General features: G+C 39.6%; 1 protein-coding gene across 2 annotated transcripts in view; it reads left to right on the forward strand.

Annotated features, from left to right (window-relative positions):
* The window catches only part of lama2 (laminin, alpha 2), a 123,732-nt gene that overhangs the window by 79,226 nt on the left and 32,044 nt on the right, over positions 1-12,462 (forward strand). For both annotated transcript variants that reach the window (XM_086061343.1, XM_086061344.1), the window contains 13 exons: positions 1,164-1,295; positions 1,396-1,500; positions 1,583-1,726; positions 3,577-3,753; positions 3,838-4,023; positions 4,096-4,214; positions 4,300-4,417; positions 5,405-5,557; positions 8,068-8,192; positions 8,270-8,356; positions 8,473-8,666; positions 11,931-12,073; positions 12,247-12,345. In XM_086061343.1, the coding sequence (XP_085917469.1) occupies positions 1,164-1,295; positions 1,396-1,500; positions 1,583-1,726; positions 3,577-3,753; positions 3,838-4,023; positions 4,096-4,214; positions 4,300-4,417; positions 5,405-5,557; positions 8,068-8,192; positions 8,270-8,356; positions 8,473-8,666; positions 11,931-12,073; positions 12,247-12,345 (1,782 nt within the window). The remainder of the gene's footprint in view (positions 1-1,163; positions 1,296-1,395; positions 1,501-1,582; positions 1,727-3,576; positions 3,754-3,837; positions 4,024-4,095; positions 4,215-4,299; positions 4,418-5,404; positions 5,558-8,067; positions 8,193-8,269; positions 8,357-8,472; positions 8,667-11,930; positions 12,074-12,246; positions 12,346-12,462) is intronic.

A 12,462-nucleotide genomic window follows, 5' to 3' on the forward strand; every position in this document is an offset into this window, starting at 1 on the left:
TGCAAGTCAGGCTTTGACATTCTAAAATTAGACTGTACTTTGGACTCGCATATTTTATACACAGGTGTGTATTATACACGGGATTTACCATATGTCTGCCTATACTGTCAAATTAACTCATTCACCCCCAGTCATTTTCACTGAAGCAATCCCCTTCGCTCCAGCTGTTTTACTGGATTTTGACTGATTTTGCAACGCCCACAGAATATTGTGTTCTAATGCTATAAAAAACAAAAACTAATATTAGAGTCTCTTCTTTCATCAGGAAAAAAAAGTATATTTGTATCTGTTTCCATTTTGCAGCAATTAGCATTAGAATATAACTAAGTTTCATTATTATTCACATTCCTGGCGAAAACACTGGCAAAAAGAGCTTGTTGCAACATGGCCCTGGTTGATCTCGTATACTCTGCTGCCACCTGCTAGCCGTTTTTTTGTAATAACTACCATTGCTTTAAGTCAGCTCTTCATGTCAGAAGCTGCATTAAATCTTTCTGTATGCTCTTGCATAAAAAATAAATAAAAACAAAAATATGTAAACGTGTAAATACATTTTTGGGAGCAAAGGACAAAGTATTTATAAAAAAATTATTTACACATTTTTGGTTTTGAATGAGTTAATTGGATGCATATTTTTGTTCTTTTTCAGCAGAGGACAAAAAAAGAAAGAAAAGTCTTTCGAGCAACTTCATGTTTTTTTTTTTTTTTAAGTGAAGTCAAGTTTAAACATTTCTTGACAATAATGTTATATGTGACCTCAATAGTCTAAACATGACATTCTGATAAAAAAAATTCAAATATGAGTTATTAAGCACAATCCAGACGCATTTTTCCATATCAGAAGGCGGCCATTTTGCCACTTGCTGTCGACTTAAAATTACATTAATGTTGCTCAGGGCTCAGGCAACGACCAATCAGAGCTCACCTGTTTTCTGAAGCTGCGCTGTGATTGGTTGTTACCTGAGACCTGAGCAACATTGATGTCATCTTCAGTTAACAACAAGTAGTAAAATGGTCGCCCCCTGAGATGGATAAAAATGGCTGGATTTTGCTGCTTAACTCTGGAGGTGGACCTTAAGAGTCAGTCAAGAAACATCTTTCCATCTTCTAGGTTGGAACTTTTTTGTGTCCGTTCCGTTTGAGTGAAGACGTTATTTGTGCAGGAGTGTGGCTGTAGCGTGGTTGGCTCAGTGACACAGCAGTGCAACGTCAACACGGGCTGCTGCCTTTGCCATGACTCCTTCAGAGGAGAGAAATGCAACGAGTGTCAGCTGGGCTACAGAGACTTCCCTCAGGTGAATGATATGAACTAGCAACATGGACTTATACTGTTATTATGCTTACATTTCATTAGAGGCCTTTATTATGTCTTTGTCTTTGTGACATTCCCGACAGTGCACCTCATGCGAGTGCAACATTTCAGGATCGGAAAGTGAGACTTGTGACCTTGAGCGAGGAATTTGTGCATGTGCGGATCGGACAGGGAAATGCAGCTGCAAGGTAAACGTGTGATTCTCATGATTTTATTTTTGAAGTATATGTTTTTCCACATATCTATACATGTCTTTATCTTTTCTTTAAGGAAAATGTGATGGGAGACAACTGCGACCGTTGCAAGCCCAACACAATCGGATTGACCCTGCAAAATCCGCTTGGCTGCAGCCGATGTTACTGTTACGGCCTGACACACTCCTGCACGGAGGCGCAGGGACTCATCAGGATGTGGGTGAGTAGACGCTTTTTTAAAATATATATATATATATATATATATATATATATATATATATAAAAAAAATTATTACTATTATTTATTTTTTTACATACATACAAATCACATGTATGTACGTGTATGTGAACCAAATATTGCATACGGTGTTTATTTAGTCACAGAGAAGAAGAGTCTTAAGCAATTCAGGGGCGTCCATTTTTTTGTACAAATGCATTTGTAAAATATAGGGCTGGGCAATATATTGAAAAAATATCATTATCACGATGTTTGCCCATGCAATATGCATATTGCAAAAACATGCAATAAGTTTCATATGAAACTTTTATCTGAATTTGACCAGTCAGACACAAACTTAAATCACCAATCAATAGTTGAACATTATCTAGGGTAATTACAATTAACTAAGAATACATTGCACTTGCTTATTTTGCCACATGACAAAATGTTATTCTTTCATTAGATAATAAAAACTTTATTTCTTTAGGAACATGTTATATTTCACAATAATATCGATATCGCAATATTTAACAACTATATCGCATGTTTTTCCTATATCGTGCAGCCCTAGTAAATTATTCAATAATATAAATGTGCTGCATTTGTTTATGTTCCTGTCACAAATGTCCAACATGAAACACTAATGCTACGTAGTGGCATAAAACTACCTCAGCACAAATCTATGACTCAATATTTCACAATTCCTTGCTATAAAATTGCTGAATCAATGAACTAAAGATACAACAGCATTTGTATTTGGCAACCACTATATTTGTCCCTTTTAATGTTTATTAACAAGAGTATGAAAAACTTTAAAAAAAAAAAAATGTAATCGTACATTTAGTATATACTATGGAAATCAAGCAATCAATTACAATTAAATATTGTAAACGCCTGACAGAGCTAATATATAAACAGTATATATTTATGTAGGTAATTGTGCATGTGCGGCATGAGTACATATGCAGTACGATGTGGGCACTGAATTCATTTGAAGTCGCATGAAAAAGAAACCCTGTTAAGATTTATATGGAGTAACATTTCAATGTTATTTGCCACATCATTTATTTGGTTGATTTTAAGTAAAAACAGTCAGTTGATGTATTAAACTTTTTGAAAATGGGTTATTATGCAGCTTGAAATAAGTGTTCTTCCGTGTCTCATGTCAGCGACACTATATAAGCTTAATAGAAGTCACATCCTGTTTTCCCAATCAAATACACTCTTGTAGAGCGCCTCGTATCCACACTTTAGGACTTCAGGGATATAGAAGAAGAAAAATAACGATCCGAGCCCTATGAGATGAATCTATTTTTAAAATCACTCAACCGTATCTCAGAGTCAATAATGAACCCCTGATATCATTCGTGCGACTCTGAAATGAAAACAAATAAAATGTGAGACAGGGAGGGAGGTTGAAAACCACTTTAATTTACTCCAGGCTGTTGCTAAGAACTCAGATATTATTCACACATCAGACGGCAATAGTCCAGCGGTAACAACGCTTGCAAACGCTTTCAAGGTTTACGATGGACCAAGCCCGGCAACGAATGTCAAATTTCCACAAATAGACGCTCCACAAAATGTGACTTTTTTTCTTCCCCCAAATCATAACAATACCACAAACTATTATCCCAAAATTATTTAATAGGCAGACAGGCAGTCATAGATAAATGTAGCGTTTTTTTTCACTGGGCTGCTGCTACTCATTCTACTGGTTTTAAAGCCTTGTGTAGTTGTTTTTTTTCCCCCAGTTTTTTTTTTTGTTTGTTTTTTAATCATCTGGTTTATGCACTCAAACATGAAGTGTGCACCAAAACGGGCTAATTTTTTCGCATTTTGCATTGTAGCTAACACTTAGGCCAGAGCAGACAGTGCTCCCCCTGGTGGATAAAAACAGCATCGTTGAGACACAAACCGGAGTAAGCTTCCAACACCCGGAGATCCTCGCGCACTCCGAGCTGGTCACCACAGTTCTCTCTGAGCCTTATTACTGGAAACTACCACAACAGTTCCGAGGCTCCATGGTAAGAAACATACCTGGAATGTTTTCTCGTCATTTTTTTGGGGGTTCTGTGTTGATTTGGTCGTTGATCCATCCCCGACTTTAGATCACAGCATACGGCGGGAAATTGAATTACGCCGTGTACTACGAGGCCAGAGACGAAACTGGTCCGTCCTCATACGAGCCCCAGGTCATCATCAAGGGCGGCGCCAACCACAACATCGTGATGACGCGCCACGTGGCGGGACTCCAGATCGGGCAGCTCACGCGGCACGAGATTGACATGACAGAGGTATGTTAAGGATTCGGGAAGTCAAACTTAAAAGGTGCAACCTTATGATCTGTGTTTTGCCTCTGACCACAGCATGAATGGAGACACGCAGATGGCCGGCCAATGACACGCCAGGACTTCATGGACGTTTTGTTTTATATGGACTACGTCCTCATCAAGGCGTCACATGGCAACCAAATGAGACACAGCCGGTAAAAAAACAAAAAACGCACAATCAATCTAACCTTACATGTGGAAAAAAAACAATAAAAAATACATGTTTTGTGTCCCTCACAGTATTTCCGAGATAAATCTGACTGTGGCAGAAGCAGGCGCACCCACCAGGGAGAGCGAGAAAGCCTACCAAATAGAACAATGCGAATGTCCAATTGGATACTCCGGACTGTCCTGTGGGGTACGTCCACAAACTACTAACCACTAATGAGTACTCAATTACAGAATACAAGCATTGCTTTTTTTTGGTAATTGTCTTATTTATTATTATTTTTGACAAAAGGAGCACCAATTTTGGAAAGCGCATGTATGCTGGTGAAAATGATCAAACAAACTTTGTGTCCAAGAGAATGTCGACGCTTTAAATTTGCTGCCTGTGTTTTGCTTTGCCCCGCCAGGATTTAAGCCGCTCCGTTCAATTGTGATGTTTGTCAAACCAATTCAACTGAATCCAGCTTCTTTTCTTAAGCCACAGAAAGCAAAGCATGCTAAGCCCCATTTTTAGTTGAGTGAGGATTTTCTAGAGCGGGCGTTATGCTACACACAAGCCACAGCTCTGGCCAATTCCACTCGGTGATGGTCATCAATTTTTTATTTATTTTTTAAACTTTTAGTCTTACCGCTGGTTACCCAAAGGGCAGCGGGACCATCCGTCGTTATTGTCTCACAAACCTGAAGGCAAATAATAAAGTGTAGCAGCTCAACTCCCAACTTTTGTTGAGGGCTTTGCCAACAGATGGGGCGTCCTGTTTGTAGCCGCCGCGGTTTTGAAAGTATCTGGAAAACGGGCGTTTAGCGCGAGCGCCGGGAGCAGATGGCTCTTTAAAAGGACTTCATTAATTATTGCTGAACACGCAGGGATATGGAGAGTTACCTTGCATATCTGTGTGCGCGCGCGTGTGTGTGCGCTATTGTGTGTTCAAAAGTCACTGAGGGGAATAACCCTTAATTGGCTGTATGTGTGAAAGCGGAGGTCAACAGTTGCCTTGAGAAATAGCAATTTAGGATAATTACGAGCCCATGAGTAGTGTTGTCTTCGCTCTGCGCCACTTCCATTATCATTTTATTACGGCTGTGGGAATACACTTACCCCAAAAAATTATTCATGATCGACAAGGTTGCTTTGTTGAATCTTTACTCGTGTCTTCTGGTGTTTGTTTCTACGCAGGAGTGTGCCGCCGGTTTCTACCGCCTTCGCGCCGGCTCGCACACATCTGCTGCGGCCTCCAGAGTCCCCACTGCTGTGGGCATGGGCAGCTGTGTTCAGTGCCAGTGCAGCGGCCACTCCACCACCTGTGACCCTGACTCGTCCATATGCCAGGTAACGTGTGTGTGGGTGTGTGTGTGTGTGTGGGGGGGGGGGGGGGGGGGTTTGAGAGATGCTTTGGAGCCATATGCCAGGTAGCTTCTGGAAGAGAGATTAAGGTGAGACTGAGGAAAAGAAATTTAATTAGCCTGACTGTAATTAACAAGAGCCGGCTTATTCATATTTCACGGCATTCTGTTGCTCTTGATCGTGGCCCAAAGGAACTTACTTGTTTAAGTTTTCATGTAACTTTTTAAGGCATACTGATATGGAAGCCCAGTCCCGCCAGTAAAAAAAAAACTAAACTTTATTTTAATTACATTAAATTTTCCATGGGGAAATGGCACTTTATAAACTCGCAAATATATGAGTTTTTCTAAAGTGGCAAATTTGTGAGTTTTTTTCTCTGAATATTGTCCTGCCCTCTAAAAAAAATATATATATTTTTGGGGGGGGGGGGGGAAGCTACGGTTCGAGGGGGAGAGACAGACGAAGCTTTGCAGACGGTAATGGACGTTTTCATTGAAGACTATTTTAGACATGGATTCACAAACCGTGAAATTTTAGTTGTTTTGGAGGAAACTTAGCCTCCGATAGTGATGGGCATGACAGTTCTCTTAAGTGAACTGAATCTTTAGAATCAGTTCATTAAAAAGAACCGTTCAAAAGATTCGTTCACTGGCAGGAATGGGCTTCTGTACACTGAGCCTGGGAGCTTCCTGAAATTTTTGTTGGAATTTTAAAACAAAGATGTCTAATGTCTAATATTAAAAAAAAACAATTAAGTAACCCAGGGGCAGCAGATGCAATGAAAACAACAGAGGCCCTAGTATTGAGCCCTGTGGAACACCATACGTTCCGTTATACCCGTGAATTCATATTGCACATATTCGCCCGACCGCTTTTTGTTTTGTTTTTTTGCTTAACATAGTATGAAGGGATTATTGTAACACTTATGCCTCGTTATAAGGCAGTGAAACCAACTCAATTCGCTATCTCTCAAACATAATTGATTCTCTTCTGTTCATTTTGTTTCTATAAAATCAATTTTCCTGGCTTCTTTTACATTCCCTTTAGACTTATTTTATTTCTACCGCTGTTCTGCCTCAAAGCCATTCCTGTCTTCCTCGCCCATTTTTATTGCGCCTTCCATAACGGCGTCATTAGAATTTTCTAACCGAGCGAGCCAAATTGAAAACGCTAAACAAGTTTGTTTCTGGGGTAATTAGCAGTAACGAGGAGCACAGGAAGTTAATGGAAATGCAACTTCCTGTTGCAGCTGATTGAAGGTCTCATTTGAACAAAGCAAAACTGCACTGTCATGACCCCGCAGGGGAAAATAAGAAATGCTCTTCTTATGTAGCTAATTCGACCTTTTCGGAAACTACACCCACACGTAGAAATAGCCTGACGTGTATGCCTGTGTGTCCTTTGTGACTATTCTAACAAAGACGGTGAATGAACGTGTAATAGAGTATTCACCTGTGCATGAATGGAATCTTTTTAGAGTGTGTGTGACATGCAGGATGGAGAATGACAATATTTCTTGAATCAGTAAAAAAGAAGGCCTTGAAATGTGCTGAAAAGAAATGATTTTTCACACTGCTTAGGCAGCTACTTCTACAACGGACAGGTTTTTTTGGGGGGGGTTGGGGTTCAGACCGATACCAGTACTAATACTCAACTCATATAACTCAACTATATAAATCAATCAACTCAAGTACTGATACCACTAATATTTTTGATAAATAAAATACAATAAAAAACAATGACATATTTTAAAGAAAGACCTTAATATCCTAATATAGCATTTATTTTCTTAAAACTGCATAAAATTAATAGCAATTTTCTAGTTCCTGTTTGTAGAACAGCCACAAGAGGGTAATATCGGTATAGGCTGACATTACGATTACCAATATGTTTAAATCGTATCGGCCCGATCCCAATATCGGTCCTCGCCCATATAATTTGAGATATGAGTATCGGAGGACTATTTTAATTAACTGATTCACTCCCAGCCATTTTCACTGAAGCAACCAAAAAAACATATAAATATGTCTTTGGGAGCATGGTAATATTTGAACTAGAACGTATTTATACATTTTTGGGAGTAAATGAGTCCAATAAGGATTTATGGTGGAAAAATAAGGCTTATTTAACAAAATTCCAACAAGTATTGAACCGGACATACATTTGATAACCTTTGACTTTATTTGAGCATATGCTAACACACAAAATACATTTTCATTGCTATTGAATGCCATACTTCATACTGAAAAAGAAAAGTAAAAAATGAAAATAAAACTAATCTCAAAACTTAAGCCATGAAAATGTTAGCCTATTTTAGCATGAATTGTCTGTTATTAGAATTAGAGCACTTTAAATGTACCTGTCTTTTAAAAATCATTATCTGAAAAAGCTTTTTTTCTTCTTTTTTCCCCCTCTAATTTCAATAGCATTAAGGGCTTCTTGGTATACAGACTTTTGCATCATCTGTATCGTTTTTGTTTGTGTGCGCTATAAAGAACTGCCAAGACAACACGGAGGGCGATCACTGCGAGCGTTGCGCTCCGGGATTCTACGGCGCGGTTCGAGGATTCCGTGATGACTGCAAACCTTGCGCCTGCCCCCTTACAAATCCTGAGAACAAGTACGTGTTGATGTTTTCTACTCCGTTGTGCCATTCTTTTTATGTTCTTATCAACTGAACTCCTCCTGCGTGTCCAGTTTTAGCTCATTCTGCGTCACCGAAGGCTATGATGACTACCGTTGTACAGCCTGTCCGGAGGGATACGAGGGAAAATACTGTGAAAGGTCCAAAACTCAAAATTTGTCCACATTACAATTTTTTTTTTCAGACATTTGTTGCAAAAGTTCTAATTCCAGTTTTATTATGAGCGTCCTGATTGATCATTTCTTTTCCCATCCAGGTGTTCCACCGGTTACCACGGTAACCCTCGGATGCCCGGCGGTCGATGCGAGGAGTGTAAGTGTTCCCCGTGGGGGGCGTTGCCCGGACCATGTGATCCCGTCACTGGCCAATGCCGGTGCACGTTCGGGGCTTCTGGGAGGTCTTGTGACCAGTGCATGGAAAGGCATGTGTGTGGACCGTCTGGGATCATCTGTAAGGACTGACACACAACATTTTATACCCTTTTGTCTTTTGCAATTCATATTATTATTGTGCTGTTCATCTGGCGTCTTATCACTTCATTGACACAAACCATATATTATATTATATTATATTATATATCTATATTAGGTGAAATCCTCACTTTATATTTTGATAAATTCCGGGTGATAATCAGTCTATACTGTTTTATACAGTAACTATTGTCATGCCAATGAAAACGTCCATTTTTAGTGGACATGTAGTCAAAATCAATCAAAGTATCTGAACCTAATGACCTAAAACTAAAATCATTATGCGGTTCTGTTTGGCTGCTTGACCCCCAAAAAAATCACAAATTGCAACACCGGGTGCCCCCCCACAGAGGCGTCCTCCCTCAGCTCACTTTTTCCCGCTCCAATCTTTCCTCTTTTGCCGAGCACGTGCAAATGAGCGGCTTTCACCCGGTTGCCCTGGGAGACGAAGGGGCCTGCATCAGAATTGAAATTCCGCTCATTTAGGCAATCATTTCAATGTCATTTGGAGCTAATTTCCACTTAATATGATCATAATGGTGGGGCCAATTTAGTTCCATTAGCATGTCTTGAGGCGGGCGTGTGTGCACCAGGTCGAGTATAGAAAGAAATTTGTAAGACAGATGCTGATAAGAAATTGCTGCTAGCTGGTGGCGGAGGTGATTGCGCGTCGCGTTCAGGTGCCAAGCGTGTGTTCGCGCATTAGCTGTGCAATTGTGCTCGTGCGGTTGAGACCAAAATGGCTGCCCAGTTGCCACCCCAGACCATGATAGCAAGTCCCGATGGGTCGCATTGGACGGAGGCAATCAGGCGTCGGTAGGAACGCTCGTTACTTTTCAACAAGGTTTGATTGACAGTTAAGGGAGTTTCTTATTTCTTTATTTGCTGTTTTCCTTTTTCGCTTACCACAATGGAATCTCCAAGGTTCAAACTCAGTCAGTCAAAACTGTTAACGTACAAAAGAGCGAAAGAAAAAGCACCTCCAGTAATACTTTTACCGTCTCACTTTAATTTGCATTTAATGTGATGTTTTTAAATTAGGTCTATCTAGACCACAATTTGAAGAAGAAGAAAAAAAAACTCCAGGCAGATTCGTTTTATACCACTTTACGACAAATATAAAAATTTTCCAATTAAATGATGTCCATCGGCCAACCACATTGGATTTGAATGCAGACTGACTTGCGGGACATTTCAATGACAACATTTGTGTGTGCCGTCCAAAACAAACAGCTCACATTAAGGTAAATGATTCTCTGCACCTGCATGTCATGTGTGATTTGCAGTGAGTGGTTATAGTGGAAAAACTAATGCAAACCTCCAATTAATTATTAATTTATTCATCAATGAAGTATCAACATCATGTATTTGTGTTAAAGTCCCTGGAAAGGGAAAACTAATTGAATTAAAATTTGGCACGTCTAAGAGATGATTGCTGTTAGCAATTCTACCTGAATTGAAACATTTGAAAAAAATGGGTAAGTATTTAAAATAAGGCTGCTATGACCTGGAAAAATTGATGCTATCGTCTGCAGTAAGAAAATATATATTTTCAGGGTGCAGGCATATCTAGCTTTAGCTAGCTAACTGGGCATTACAGTTTTCCTTTTTTTTTTGTTGCATGTAACTCATTTATTTCATTCATTTGTAAAAGGGAAAAAGAAAGAAGACACGTCTTATTGTATCTGCCCCGTTTCTCCCCAGAGTTCATTTACAATGTAAAGTAATTAAAAAACAACATGAACAACAGCAAAATAAAATAAATAATAATAATAAATAAAATAAAATTAAGACCGCTAGTCTCAGAGTCACATCTGTTTACAATAGGATTTCTGACTCTCGTAACAAAAATGACAATGGCATAATGTTCAAACTTAATCTCGTTCATATTTCTTTAATAAGATTGATTTAGTCTTTAACTCATTCACTCCCAGCCATTTTCACTGAAGCAACCCCCTTTGCTCCCGCCTGTTTTACTGCATTTTGACTGATTTTGCAAGGCACACAGATTTGTGTTATCTGTTTCCATTTTGCAGCAATTAGCATTAGAATATGTCTAAGTTTCATCATTATTTACAAATCTGTTTAGAACTGTGGGTAAATTCGCTTTTTTTCAACACGGCCCTGGTTGATCTCGTTAGCTCTGCTGCCACCTGCTGGCTGTTTTTGTAATAACTACCATTTCTTCAACCGTTCTCTGCAGTTGCTGCATCAAAGCCTTCAGTATGCTCTAGCATAAAAAAAACTAAACAAAACGTATAAATACGTCTTTGGGACACTTAAAGCATTTATAGTAGAATATATTGATACGTTTTTAATTTGGAATAAAGATTCCGTTTTTATATAAAGCTCAGTCACTTGCCCTGCTTCAGCCATGAGTCATGCACAAATGATCTTCAAACATCCATCTATTTTCCGTGTAATATAAATTCAAAAATAAATCTCTTGATTTCACTTTACAGTGTTTTTAAACATATGCATTGTTAGAGTGCCTCGAGTTGTTACAATGATATCTAACTACGTGATTCTCAATATTGCATGTGGTATTTAATAACTGATGTGATAATCAAAAGACGTTTTCGTGCTGACTATGCTAAAGTCGTGTTATGCATAATACATCTCAAAGGGATTTTCCAGTCTTTAAACTCATTTTAAATAAAGGATTAGTTATTGTTATTTTAATCAGGTTGAGATTTTTTTTGTGTATATGATTTGTTTTGTGTGTGTTCTCCCGCACGGTCCGGTTCTGTCATAGATTGATAGAGTAGAAAGTATTTCTGCTTAATTTATCTTAGATTCCCCCTGTCAGAAATTTTAATTTCAGCAATAAATCAACCCCGGGCTGCAGAAAGAAAAGGAAAACCCTACGCTACACGCACACGCACACACACGTCGTGCTCCGCGTGTGTCTGAATGGGTCCCCTGATGCGCAATTTATGTGTATTCTCAGCCCGCGGTGTGTGCTCATAACAGGTGCGCTTCGCTCCCTGCGCTGCGTTCTCTCACACACGCACCACGAGGTGTTCAATTGCTACTCTCATGGTAAAAGTCCCTAAAGGTTATGACAGTGGGTGGAGCACATTGATGAAAAAAACAAAACAATGAAAAATAATTATATATATATATATATATATATATATATATATATATATAGAAACTAAGTGTTTGTTGTTTTCTGCATCTGCCTGATCCTTTTGTATCATATTTGCAACATCTATTTTGACTTCCTGTATTGTGTCCACAGCGTGCGACGACGAGTGCTCAGGTTTGCTGCTGAGCGACATGGACCGCCTGTATCGCATCGTCAGTGACATCACGCTGACCACGCCCCTGCCGCCGCCTTACAAGATCCTGTACCGCTTTGAAAACATGACCGACGAACTCAAGGTAGCGTTTGACTCGTAATGACGATTGAGAGGATGTAATCCTTAAAAGTGGATCATTTAATCCATCTTCTTCCCCCGAGCTACAAGGTTGAAAAGTGTGAGCCCCCGAGCCAAAATGTGTCAGACATCATCTGTCTGTTGCGCCTCCTTCATGTTACTCTCTCTCTCCTGCAGCACATGCTGTCACCGCAGAAAGCTCCGGAGAGATTACTGCAGCTGGCCGACTCCAATTTGGGATCGCTGGTTGTTGAGATGGACCAGCTCCACAGCAGGGTACGCACGCCTTTGTGTCGCTCTCGGCTCAATTTGAGTGTCGCTCTCTCGCGAGCGTGCCTTCCTTTTGCTGCGTATTCTTTCCTTTCATTCCCCATTGTCTCGGTCTCGCCATCA

This window comes from Leptonotus elevatus, chromosome 18 (assembly GCF_054856555.1).
Source record: "Leptonotus elevatus isolate MCC_2025b chromosome 18, RoL_Lele_1.0, whole genome shotgun sequence".
Classification (NCBI taxonomy): domain Eukaryota; kingdom Metazoa; phylum Chordata; class Actinopteri; order Syngnathiformes; family Syngnathidae; genus Leptonotus; species Leptonotus elevatus.